The sequence below is a fragment of the Marmota flaviventris genome, chromosome 5 (genome assembly GCF_047511675.1).
Source record: "Marmota flaviventris isolate mMarFla1 chromosome 5, mMarFla1.hap1, whole genome shotgun sequence".
NCBI classification, from domain to species: Eukaryota; Metazoa; Chordata; class Mammalia; order Rodentia; family Sciuridae; genus Marmota; species Marmota flaviventris.
The window spans coordinates 9,593,822-9,606,626 of record NC_092502.1 but is presented as its reverse complement, the minus strand read 5'-3'; the positions used below and the strand labels follow the sequence as shown (position 1 = coordinate 9,606,626).

Genomic DNA, 12,805 nt, shown 5'->3' with positions numbered 1-12,805 from the left:
CAGGCACCCGGCCCAGGCTCGAGAAAAAGCGGTTGGATCTTAGGCCCGCGCGTCCGGGCTCTCGGTCCCGAATCGCTGGTGTTGGGTCAGTCGGAGGTGCCCGTGGGCGCTCGGAGGGCACTCCCGGGGCAGTAACCAAGACACCAGACTGCGCGATCACTCACCGCAGGCTGTGTGAACGCGCCTGGGGAAAAGGTAAATAAGGCGGGAAAAAGTTCCGAGACCCCCCCCCTCCCCAGGAGTAAATGTGAAACCCAAGGACGCAGGGCCAGGGTCTTGGCGGGGGCCCTTCCTCCCCCCAGAGTCAATGCCCTTCTCCTAAGGTGGGATCCGGTCGGGTCCCTTCCCTACCAGGCTCGGATACCGTGCAGGGTGGACACTCCCGAGTTACCCTGCGGAACCCCGGGGCTCTGCACAGCGTTCAAGTCCCCGACGCCAAAGCTCACGAAGTTGCTATTGGCTGCAGCCGAAGCGGGTTGCGCCGCGGGAGATGCAGCGGGGTAAGCCGCGGCGCAGCTGTAGCCGGGGCTGCAGGCCGCACCACCGTAGCCGGGGTAGGCGGGGTAGGCGTTATAGCCGTAGGCGTTGAGGCCCACGCCATAGGCAGGTGCGTAGGGTGCCGAGTCCCCTAGGCACGGCTTGCCGTCGCGCACCAGCACCGGCACCGCGATCCTGCGGGCAGGCGGCGGCGGAGGCGGGGGCAGCCCCACCAGCTCCAGAGTCTGGTCCTGTCGTTGCCGCTTGCACTTGTAGCGCCGGTTCTGGAACCAGATTTTGACCTGCGTGGACGTGAGCTTCAGCACGCTGGCCAGCTGGTCGCGCTCCGGAGCGGACAAGTACCGCTGTTGCTTGAAGCGGCGCTCCAACTCATAGACCTGCGCCTGCGAGAAGAGCACGCGTGGCTTCCTCCGTCGTCGCGCCCGGGGACGCTCCGCGCTGTCCGCCTCCGGCTTCTCCAGCTCCACCACCTTCTGCAGCGCGCACAGCTCTGAGCGGGAACAGAAAGGTAGAAAGACATTTGATCAGAGCGGCCCGAAGCCAGTAGCACCAGGTAGAGGTAACAGGTCCTCGTGGGTGCCACCCTGTCCTGCCTGGGGCGACCAACTTGGCACTAGGCTCCACGGACGCCGAGCGATTTTCCCTTGACAGTCAGTTAAGCATTTGTTGAAAGCCTAAGTGCCAGGGACAGCCCTAGGCGCTGGAGAAGAGAAGTGTTTGCCCTGGGGCAGTTCATCCTGGTGAGGGAGACCCGGGGTTAAGATTTCAGACTGCCAAGAAAGAAAAAATAAAAACAAAAACGGGTGATGCTCTGGGGTGAGATATATTTGGGTTACTTTGGTTTGAGGAGTGAAGTGAAGGGAGGCCAGAGTTCTCACCCTGGAGGCGGTCACGTTGTGTCAAAATTAAGGAAACAAAGAAACAGAGGCCAAGAGGTGCTGGTTTGGTAATCAAAGACTCCTGGTAGCCGGCGCAGCATTTACGCAACGTCCAAGCTGCCACGGGTTGGCAGGGGAACCTTGCCCGCTTACTCAAGCCGGATTCCGTTCGCAATCAATTCTAGTCGCCCACAGAGGCTCCCGGGCCTCATCTCGGCTCCTAGACAAACCTAGGAATCCTTTTCTGGCTTACTGGGGTTTACAGCACTCCGGCCCTCCAACCTGCTTGCCGCTGACCCGGAACTGGGCCCTGGTCTCCCTAGCCCCCTCCTTTCTGTGAGCAGATCAGGCTCCCCACTACCCACTTCCACGGGATGTCCTGAGAGTGAATCCGATCACCTTCCACAGCCTTCTCTTCCCGGGCTATCAGTGGCACGACATTTTCTAACGTATCCCATGAGAGAACCTCTTGGCCCTGGCCCTGTCCGGAAACTGTGCTGGAAAAATAAAACTAAAGCATTTTCCAGAGGGTCCGCAGTATCCCATTTTAAAGTCCAGGCCCTTGTTCCCAAAGACTGCACTCTCTTGGCCCAAAGGAGAAAAGGGCCCTGAAACTGCGGAGGCCAGGATTCCTCTCCAATTGTGCGCCCAAGCCTGTCTGCTGTGCGGCGCTCTGATTTCTGTTTAGCACTCCCCTAGATCCCCAACAGACCCGACACCCCAAAGCGATACTAAATCCTCTGGCGCAGAGATTCTGTTTCTCGCTTTGTTCTACCACAAGTGATCGCTGGACTTCGCCACAGATCCAAGAGCAGGGCCGCAGCCGCCGGAGGCTTTGTTAGGCTGAAAACTCCCACGGTTTTTGGTCTCTCCTTTCTGACCCCCTCATTCCGGCATTTCCTCTGAACACTGGTCGCGGGGACCCTCACGACAACCTAGCATCTCACTTGGAGCTCTCTGCGACCAGCCCTTGGCCCAAGCGCGCTCCTCCTCCTCCAGGGCCTGGGTTCCTGGGCGGAGAGGTCTGGGGGTGAAAGCGACCCGAGAGGGGAAAGGGGCCGGTGTTTCCCCCTTACCTTTCTTATCCGCTCGAGGGTCCTTGGCCGGGTCGGGGTCGCCGTAGGCTCGCGGATAGAAGGTGGGGCCGGCGGGAAAAGCAGGCGGGCACTTGGGGGGCGAAGACGCGGGACCCAGCTCGGCGCGCAGCTCTGGGAGGCCAGGCGCCGCCTCCGGCCGGGAGTAGGCCTCGGGCTTGAAGGCGGCCAGCATGCAGGAGGCGGGCGCCAGGGTGGCCTCCAGGCGCGCGGAGAGCTCCCCGGCGGCCAGGCTGCGCTGCTGCTGCTCCAGGTTCAGGATGTCTTTGACCGAGAACGGCGTGGGCGTGAGTGCAGGGCTGGGGAACATGGTGGCACGCCAGTCTCACAGCGCCAGGTGGGCGGCAGAGAGTGGCGCTGCCCGCGGCCCCGGGCAGCCTCCCTGCATGGTGCCCGCCGCCCACCGCCTGCGCACCCGCCTTCCTGCTCTGGATGTGGCCGGGCGGCAGGTAGCGCTAAGCACAAGGGGTAGGAGAGGCGGGACCAGGACCGAGGAGGGGGATTCAGCTTGCCATTGGGCCAGGGGCCTCGATGACAGGAGCGACGGGCAGTTTCGTGTCACCTAATATAGTCATACGGCTAGGAAAAAAAAAAAAAAATCCTGCTCAGCTTTTTTAAAGGGGCCACGACGCATTTGGAACTCTCCTTTTGCTCCAGGAGCCTGAGATTGTTCTACATTAGCCTGAAAAACCGAGACGGGGGCAAGGACCTTATTCTCCTCCTAGTTGGGCTTCTGGGCCAGTTGGGGTAGATCTGGAATTTGGGGGAAAAATGGCACCCACAGCTGAAGCGGAGAGTGAAGGGTGGGGTAAGAAGTTGGGGGAGAGGGGTAATTTCCAGGGGTCTTTAAGGCTTTATTGCAGAGGTGTGCCTGGCTGGGAAGAGAATGAATAAGAAGAGAAGGTTGTTCTGGGGTGAGGGCAAGAGGGGAGATTCTGGAAATCTAGAGGAGCAGCTCGGTCATGTCCCAGGGGTCCCAGTCATGTCCCAGGGGTCCCTCCTTCCCAGGTATCCCAGGCCCCGAGGGCTCCTGGGTGAGTCACATTTTAAGAAAAGTCAAGGTGGGTGACTGTGGGTGGAAGGGGCCACTTACAACAGAGCAAGTTGCTAGCCACAACTCCAGGGCTGCCATTCACACCAGTACCCTCACAGGGCAGTGACTCACCCCTTAATAATGAGACAGGAGGGAGCTCTCTTCTAGGGGGGCACAGCAAAACCAGTGCCCCTTTTTTCCTCTTCTGGAGCCCACCAATCCTGCCCCCCTTTTTCTTCTACTCTCCCTGCCCAGCTTCAAGGTCCTCCAGCCTCTGCCATCTCCAGTTCCCCTGAGCCCCAGACCAGGTTTAGCTCTCAAGCAAGGAGGCCAGGATTTCTTCCTTCCTTTCTTTTTTTTTTTTTTTTTTTAAATTGCATTCTTAAAAATTTTAAATTTGTTTTAATTAGTTATATATAATAGTAGAATACATTATTGCATTTTATATGTTTATTTAATTAGTATTTTTATGTGGTGCCGAGGATGGAACCCAGTGCTTCACACGTGCTAGGCAAGCGCTCTACCAATGAGCCACAACCCCAGCTCTGGAGGCCAGGATCTCTCCCAGGCATCTGGGTTGTGCTTCCAGTGGGGCTTCCTGACTTCAGGCTTAGGCAGCAGGGGGGACAGGACAGGTGAGATGGTCATTTTTAGTCCAGGGTCACTAAAGCAGGTCGCTTCTGCCAGACACATCTGCCAGGGTTTAGGGAGTACAAATGAAGTTGCCAGATGCTGGGTGCCCGGCCTCATTCCCAGGAGAAGCAGCACTCCTTGGGAGAGCTGAGGAAAACTGGGCCTTCAGCCCCCAACCCCCAGTCTAGAACGCTGCACAGCAGCGCTTATTTGTTGGTAGTTTCTAGACAGAGGGGCCAGGCGAAGGACATTGCCTTACCCTACCTACCGCCTGGATGGTGAGGCCTGTCTTTGGAAATGCCTCGCTTTCCCACGACCCACGCTAGTGCGCGGGCTCGCAGAAGAAGGAGTTGCGGAGGGCTCAGCTCCTGGGGAGGGCTGGTCGGGCACCTGGTAAGAGGGTCTCAAATAGGAGAAAGGGGATGCAGCGCCAAAGACTGGCTCAGGACACCACCAACCCGAGGGCCCTGAATGCTCGCCCGAAGCGCAGCGGGAACGAGCGAAGCGCAGGGGCTTCGTATCTGTCCAGGATACGAATGTTGTGCTCTAGCGGGACTGTGAGCCGTCGGGCGGCACCAGCGTCGGGGGCCCAGCGGTGACTAGGGTTGGCCTGGTTGGGTCCCAAAGTGTCTCTCATCAAATCCAAATTCCCAAGGCCTGCAGCCTCCCTGCGAGGGCCCTGCCGGCAACCCAGGCTTCTAGGCGCCAGCCGTCAGTCCCAGGCCCGGGCCGCAGTCAGGGATGTCGCTCGTCCTGGGACTTGTGAACGGCACTGCGGACGGAGAATGCCTTTTTCCCAAGCGTGGGGCTCTTCGGCCCCAGGAACACTTCTTGTCCCCCTCGACTTTCCTGCAACCTGTTTTTTCTTCTTCACTTGCTCTCGACTCACCTAGCCTGGGGGCCGGCCGCTCGCCTTTGAAGACTGTTTTTGGGGTGTGGGAGAGGATGCCTATCACCAAGGCGGTGATGTCTGGCAAACGAGCCACATCCGATTCAATTAAACGTCTCGCTGAAAAGAGCTCGGAGCTGGGGTCCTGGGAGCGCTGTTAAGTGAATCCGCTGGCCGGCGGCTCGCGATGACAGTTTGAAAGATTAGTGTGGGCCGACGCCTGAAATATTACCGTTTAATGGGGGACATCGAGGCTGCATCCGGGATCCCTGTTTTGAGAATTTTTTTTTAAAGGAGATAGTCCTAAGAAAGAAAAAAAATTGCATTTCCTTTGCAAATCAAGGCAGTGAAGATATATCACCTATTTTCAGATATAGGAGTTCCCAGAGTAGACAGATCTGTGGGTCAGGTTCATGAAGAGGGAAGGGAAGAAAACCCGTCCTATTTGGAGAAAAAAATCTGACTTTTCCACCCTTATAGCCTCTGCAAATCTGATATTGGTTTCTCTCGGCTGCAGAAAAAGCCCTGGAATTTGGGGAGAGAGGAAACAGGGCAAAACTGGATAAATACCGCGCAAAATCAAAACCGGGGCATCTTGCTTTGCAGTCTTGATTGTTTCTGAGCGAGTATAAAAAAAAAAAAAAAAACACCAATTTTTTTTTCTTTAAATACGCAATGGCTGCGGGTCGGGTGGGTGGAAATTTGATTCTCCAGCCCCAGCCCGGATGCGTCTTTCTTCCCAAGGGCGGCGGGCCCAACCTGGCCGCCTCTCTGGCCGCACTTTGACCAACCTGGCAGGACAGACAGTCCTCAGCTGAAAGACAGAACGAGGGACCAGAAAGCTGTGCACCGACTCCGTTGCCTTTTAGAGACTTGGTGCTCTAAGATTAGTGACCTTCCAGGGTGACTCGAGCGCATTCTGCGCAAATAAATTATTATTAATTGAAAAGCGAACTGGGGCTGCTAGAGCCGGTCCCCCTTTCCTGCAATCCGCGGGGCCGCCCTCAAAAGGTATATATGATTAATTGAAAGATAAGCGGGAACTATCGCCGGGAATGTCATTAATGCGCCAGGGAGACGTCCACTGGAGACAGGCGGCGTTATCCGCGGCTTTATCTTCAACAACGCCTCGCTCTCGGCCGCGCCGGGGAAACAGATGGGGGTTTCTGTCTGGGACGCTCGCCCCGTGTTTATATTTTGGGAAGAATCGCAACTCGTGGGAGTCCCCGGCGGGCCCCCTGATAAATGGACATTAGCACTTTTTCGGACTACTGTATCAACAAAGGGGCTGCGGCGCGGCAATAATTGGCGAGAAAGCAAACAGAGGGCGGAGAGCGCGACTCTGCTCTTCGTCCGGCTGATGGATGAGCAGCGGCGGCTGCGGCCCGGCTCCCGGCCTCCGCCTGGGCTCCCGGCCCGGCCTCCGCGCCCCTGCGCGCCCTGGCTTCCTTCCTGGCCCCGGTTGCGGGGGCAGGGTGGGTGTCCGCGGCTTCCAAGACACCGGATTTTTCCTGCCCAGGGACGGGCACAGCCCCTTGTGTGGCACAGCCGGGGGATCAAGTCCTAATTCTGCAATTGCTTGAGAGCCCCCTGTGTTCCAACGCTCACAAGACGTTGTGGTGGACTGTCTTCTCCCGATTGCTTGTCCGAAGGGAATGAGGCTCAGAGAGGTGGAGTGACTTGCTGGAGCGCACACAGATCTCCAGTGTGTCGGTGTCAGGATGTCAGGATTCCAACATAGACCGGACTCCAGAGGTGGGACTGTTTTCCTTCCTTGCACTTTGCTGCTACTATTGATTGCAGAAGGAGCAAGACAGCCCCTCCCCAGGCAGCTAGAGAACAGGGCTAGGGCTCCAGGAGTTGAGATGCTGGGTCTCCCACAACCTCCACAATCAAGGGAAACTAGAGAGAGGGAGGGAGGGGAGAGGGGAGGGAGAGAGAGAAAGAAAGAAAAAGAAGAATTATTTAAGATGTTCCCATCTCACTTTCCCCTCCCCCTTCTCTTTTGGGATCAGCTTTACTGAAATATGATTGATACAACATACAATTCACCTGCTTAAAGTATATGATTCAGTGATTTTCGGTATATGCACATAGTTGTGCCACCATCTCCACAGTCGATTTTAGAATGTCACAGTCCCCCAGAGCTGTAACCATTATTCATCGCCCCTGCTCACCCCTACCTTTGTTAGGCAGCCACTAGTCTGTGCTCTGCCTACAAGGATTTGCCTATTCTGGATGTTTCACATAAACAGAATCGTTTCCGGTGTGACCTTCTGTATCTGCCTCATGTTCTAAGGTTCATCCATGTAGTACCATGTATCAGCACTGTCCCTTTTAATGGCTGAATAATATTCCAATGTATGGATATGCCACATTTTATCCATTCATCAGTTGATGGACATTGGGTTGTTTCCACTTTTGCTGTTGTGAACAATCTCCCAGCTCACTTCTCCCTACCATCTAAGCCCTCAAAGGCCCTGGGATGATCCTTCTTCCCTCTTCCCATAACCAGCCCTCTCCTTCCCTCAAGTCTGGCTTCATGGCATGAAACCTGTGCAAGTGGCACAGGATCTGAGCTTGCTTTAAGGTTCTGTTCTTGTTGCCTTGAAACTTGTAATACGTTTTGAACAAAAGACTCCACATTTTCATTTTGCACTGTCTACAAATGAGGCACCCTGCTTTCTAGGTAGTCTGGGAAGAGTCCTGGAAATACCAACTCTAGTTCCTCAAGTCCCTGTTGTGGGTCTGGCATTTGGCTTCCTTTCCCCAGGATCTAGCTCCAGCTAGTCAATGGGGGCAGGCAGGAAGCCCCAGGAGCTGATTCAAAGGCTGTATGCAAAGTGGCTTAGCCCAAGGACCTTGAGCCATCAAAGGGAAGAGCAGATCCACCTGTGTGTGTGTGTGTGTGTGTGTGTGTGTGTGTGTGAGAGAGAGAGAGAGAGAGAGAGAGAGAGAGAGAGAGAGAGAGAACGGAGGGAGAGAGTAGTAGGTCAGAACTCCCACCCACTATTGGGTGCTTGGCTCCATTTCCTCCGTTCCTTCACCCACATTGACTGGGTACCCAGCAACCACCTGGTGCAGGGGTGCATAGCGCTCCCCAGGCCCTGAGGGAGGCCCAGTTGTATGAGAAGGGATAGTGGACTCTGAGCCAGTACTGGACACAGTCCTGCCTTGCTCACCAAGCAGCCAACTTCCTCCTGTCCCCTCTCAGGCCATTTGTATTTGCCTCCTTAGGGGCATCAGGTACACCCTTGCTTTTTCCAGCTGTGCTATTCGACTCACCTGAACAGTTAAGAGGGGCATAGAGCAATGTTGGCGGTCATCTAACCTATACAATAAAGCGAGAAATAGGCCCCTGCCAATGTAGTATTATACTATTTAGTGGGGGTGGGGCATAGCCCATAGGGCAGTGCACCTTCAAACTAAGGGAAATATAATGGATTAGTCTCATGATGAATATACTCAATACCATACAGATTGCAAATTTAAATCTAAAAATGAAGTATAGGATTGGTATACATGATAAGATAATAATTTTGGAGTGTTTGTATATTTTGGAGGGTGGATGAGGAGGAAAAAAAGACATAGAAACCATACAAGATTTTGTAAAAACTGTCATACAGGGGAAAAAACCAACAACACAGAGGACACAATACAAAGGGAAAATGCTAGAAATATGTGACAAAAGGATGTCCATAATATGGAAAGAGTTCCTGTAAACCAACAAAAACACGACTCAATAAAATTGAAAAAATGGTGGAGAGCAGTAGGGCCTTGCTGGAAACAGGAGAGGAAAAACAAACAAACAAAAAAATAAAGAACTTGCAAATTAAAACACAAGAGGCAGATGGATGTTTCACTGATCAGATTGTCAAAGATCAAAAAGTTTGATATTCTCAGCAGCACAAAAAAAAAGAAAGAAAGAAAGAAAAAAGAAGAGAAAAAGAGAAAAGGAAAAAGAAAGAAACTGAGTGCAATGAGAAAAAAATTCACTTGGGGCCGGGAGTGTAGCTCAGTGGTGGAAGGCTTGCCTGGCGTTCCTGAGGCCTGGGTTCCATCCCCAAGTTAGAGAATGACTCTGCCTGCTCACCTTTTTATATGGTTGATTGGGCGTGTAAGGTGGTAAACCTCTTTGGAGCAATTGGGTACTGACAAAATTTTGAATGCAAAAGTCCTTCAAGCAGATATTTCCCCTTCTAGGACTGTAGGTATAGACACATGCACACACAGTCTTTTCATGGCAGTTTTTCATATTTTTTAACAATGAAAATATTTAAAAAACAATGCAAGGGCTGGGGATACAGCTCAGTTGGTAGAGTGCTTCCCTCGCCTGCACGAGCCCTGGGTTCAAACCCCAGCACCACACACACACACACACACACACACACACACACACACAGCAATATATCCACATTAGGGACTGGTTAAAAAAAATCATGTTACACCAATACCAGCAGCCATAAGAACTAATTAGTTTCATTTCTACATGTTCTTATGGATACACTTTGTGATACATTAAATATCAAATCAAGATTCAGAAATTTAAAAAACGTATTTTAAATATGGGCATACTCATACACACACTCACTCATACGGCTCTATGGAGTTGTTTGTTTGTCGTTGTTGTTTTCTTTGTGATGCTGGGGACTTGGGGGCCCTGTGTACACAGCACTCCTCTACTGAGCTACATTTCCAGCTGTGGAATTTTTTTTTTTTTTTGAAGGGTAAACAAAATGGTAGGGAATCGCCTGGGGAAGAGTACTTGGGAACGGGGCTCAGGTATAAAACATGACATTTTAAATACTACGTTTTTGGGGACGCTTGCTTTTTCACTTTCAGGGCTTGGGAAATAAATAGGTCAGAATCCCCTGAGGCATTTGTTAAAAATGCAATTCCTGGGTCCAACCCCTCATCCTGGAAGTTAAAAATCAGAGGTGCCTGTAGTTCCCGGCAGCGGCAGCGAGAGAAGCCTGCCTGGTAGGGAGACCCAGTACGGTGGTCAGCAGAGCCCCAGAGGTAGGAGGGGCAGTGGCCTTGTCCAGCATTGTCTGAGGACAAGACCTTAATGGTTCTGGCTGCATAAGGCAAAGACTCTTCCCCAACTGTGCTTTGGTCTTAAAGGCCCAAGTTTTGGGGTCACTGGGGATGCAGTTCCCCCACTGTGGTCAGTGCCCAGTCCTGCTGGTCCCTGTGAGTGGCACGATGAGGCTGGCCCACAGGCTCCGGAACCCCCTCCTGGCCTGCCCCCACGCCCACGTGAAGTGTGGAGGTCCCTCCGTTCCGGAGCCTGTCCTTGGGCCTACTGTTCAGCCTCTCCTGAGAGCCAGCCTCCAGATGCACTCGGGAATCCGAACCAGACCTGGAATGTCCTAAAAAGACTGAAGTGACAATCCCCAATCTTGGGTGACAGGGCCGGTAAACATAAGTATTTCATACCTTGTCCCCCCCAAACACATGGGGACCTTTACAGCCACTGGTCCCGAGTTGCACGCTGCAGTGAGGTGGACCCAGCAGCTCCCTGAAGCTCTGAGGGACACAGGTGGCACGGCTTCAGGCCTCTCTGGACCCTTCAGGCTATTAAGGTCCCTTCCATCTGGGCGACCCCCTCCCCCTTCCCAGAGGGAGCCCAGGGTCCTGAATTCGCCAGGGTCTGGCCTTAAGCCACAGCGCAGCCGCCACCACATCTTTGCTCCAAGCGGGACTTTGCGGCTGGCGGGAGCCTGAGCAGCGAACTGAACCCTTCTTGCTGTCGCCCCTGAGATCTACATCCTGCTCCCCTGTGCCCAAGCGCCCTATGGCCCTCAAGGGGGATATGACAGCCACGCACAGCACACCTAACCACCAGGAAAGTTCTGGGTCCTCTTTTTCTGGTGGTGTTAAATATATGAGCAAAGCCCAAACAAAACAAAGCGGCATGTTGCAGCCATCTCCCTCCCCAGAGAGTTCCCGGGCTTGGATGGCTTCTCCTGGTCTCATTTACTTTGGTTTTCTTAACAACTGATTTACAGACACATCAATGACTGCTCAAATATTATATTTAAAAACAAGTAATACATCGTAAAAACAACACAAAACAAGCATGTAAAAAAAGGGGGACTCAGGGGACCAGGTCTTTCCCACAGTCACCCAATTACCTCCCCCAAAAGCTTATTTGGGTTTTCTCCTCCTCCCTCCTCTGGGTGCTGGGGATCCAACTCAAGGCTTTGCTTGTGCTAGGAAAGCCCTGGTTTTAAAACCCACTTTATCAAGGCATAATGTTCTTAGAACAAAATGAACAGTTGGAGCTACATTTCCACGGCTCTGGGACACGTGCCTGAGCTTGTGGAAAGACCACCAATAATCAAGAGAAGAGAAACATTGACATCATCCCAAAGGTTTTTTTTTTTTTTTTTCCTGCTTCTTCCTAGTTAATTGCCACACAGACTGTCACTGGTTTTTAAAGGTATTTTTTAAAGGGTCTGAAGATATTTTCTGTGAATTTTATTTGTTGCTAATTAAGTTATATCGTAGAATGCATTTTTTTTTTTTTTTTTTTGTCCTCTGAGAGCAACTGAGTTCTGCGGTTTCCTTTGCATTCTTGCTGTTGGCGGGTTTTGTTGGTATCTTGGTGGAAGTCACTTTCCTAATGTTTTTGGGAGTAAGTTTCTAAAACCGAATTTGTCCTGGGTCATTGGGCATGATCGATTTTAAAACTCGTCTTAGGGCTGCCGGGTCCGAGGGAGTCACTTTTCAACTTCCGTTGTCCTTTCGCATTAATTTCGCCCTCTTTCCTCCCCGGGCTCGGCGGCCGGCCGAGGACATTCCATCCCCGCTCCCCCGACGGCTGCAACCGCCCGGTGACGAACACCGCGTGGAGAGGCAGGGCGCAGTCCTTTAGGATCCCGTCGTAGGAGGCCACAGCTGGGAAAATCAGGTGACATTGGAGTCGGAGAGATGACGATTCAGAAAATGATGAAGAGGAAACTGCCCAGCGGGCGCGAACCTGGGGAGCCGCGGTTTGGAAGAACTTTAGGCTGGGCGCTCGGGCTGGTAAACGCCAAGCTTCTTGGGCTGACTGCCGCCAGTTTTTGTCCAAAGCGCAGGGGCGAGCTGGGGGCTGGGCTTGGGTGATCCGGCACAGCTCGGGGGAAGATGAAGTGTCGCGGGTCTAGACGGACCCTGGCTCCGGCTGAGCCCCAGCCGCGGTCCCGGGAGCGTCCCCCTCCCGCAGGCTGATGCCTGGTCAGTGTCGAATTCTGGCTGGAAACCGCCGGGTGGGCGGACGATCAAACCTTCCCAGGTCGCCGCCCTGACTCCCTCTTCACCGGCTTTCTTCCTTTCAACCTGCTCTGAGGAAGGGCTGCGACATTTCCACTGCCCAACGGAGCTTGCGGTGACCAATAGATGGGAAATCGGGGCACTGGAAAAGCCCCATTCGATCCCGTACAACTGGGTTCCATCAGTTTCTATGGAGAGTGTCCAGGGGCATGACGCGGGGGGCCAGGAGGCCAACGAGCTCCGGGATTCCGGAGCACATTAAGGACCGGCAGCAGGATGTCGCCGAGAGCCTTCGGTTCGCCTCACAAAATTGGCAAAATGCGGGGATTCGAACGCCAAATGAGCGTAATTGACCCATCCCCTACTTTGAGCGTACACGTGACGGTTGTAGATATTCAAGCCCTTAAAAGGAGCACAATGCAGCGTTTACGACGTAGACCTGCATCGGTGGGCACGTTCACAGCGACCAGAAACGGCTTCGAATGTGCATGCTGGTGTGCTTTAGCATACTGAGACCACG

At 53.4% G+C, this 12,805-nt stretch overlaps 1 protein-coding gene across 1 annotated transcript; it reads right to left on the bottom strand.

Moving 5' to 3' along the window:
• Positions 1-347: 347 nt before the first annotated feature.
• Positions 348-2,780, bottom strand: Nkx2-5 (NK2 homeobox 5). Its single transcript, XM_027938543.2, has 2 exons — positions 2,453-2,780; positions 348-988 (listed from the first exon to the last, which is right to left on the bottom strand). Exons 1-2 carry the CDS (start codon positions 2,778-2,780, stop codon positions 348-350), a joined length of 969 nt encoding a protein of 322 aa, XP_027794344.1.
• Positions 2,781-12,805: the final 10,025 nt, after the last annotated feature.

Bases quoted from the DNA above. Each gene is read 5' to 3' on its own strand.
- Nkx2-5 (XM_027938543.2), bottom strand. From the start codon at position 2,780: ATGTTCCCCAGCCCTGCACTCACGCCCACGCCGTTCTCGGTCAAAGAC. The intron at 989-2,452 runs GTAAGGGGGAAA...GTTCCCGCTCAG, and splicing joins CCCTCGAGCGGATAAGAAAG to AGCTGTGCGCGCTGCAGAAG.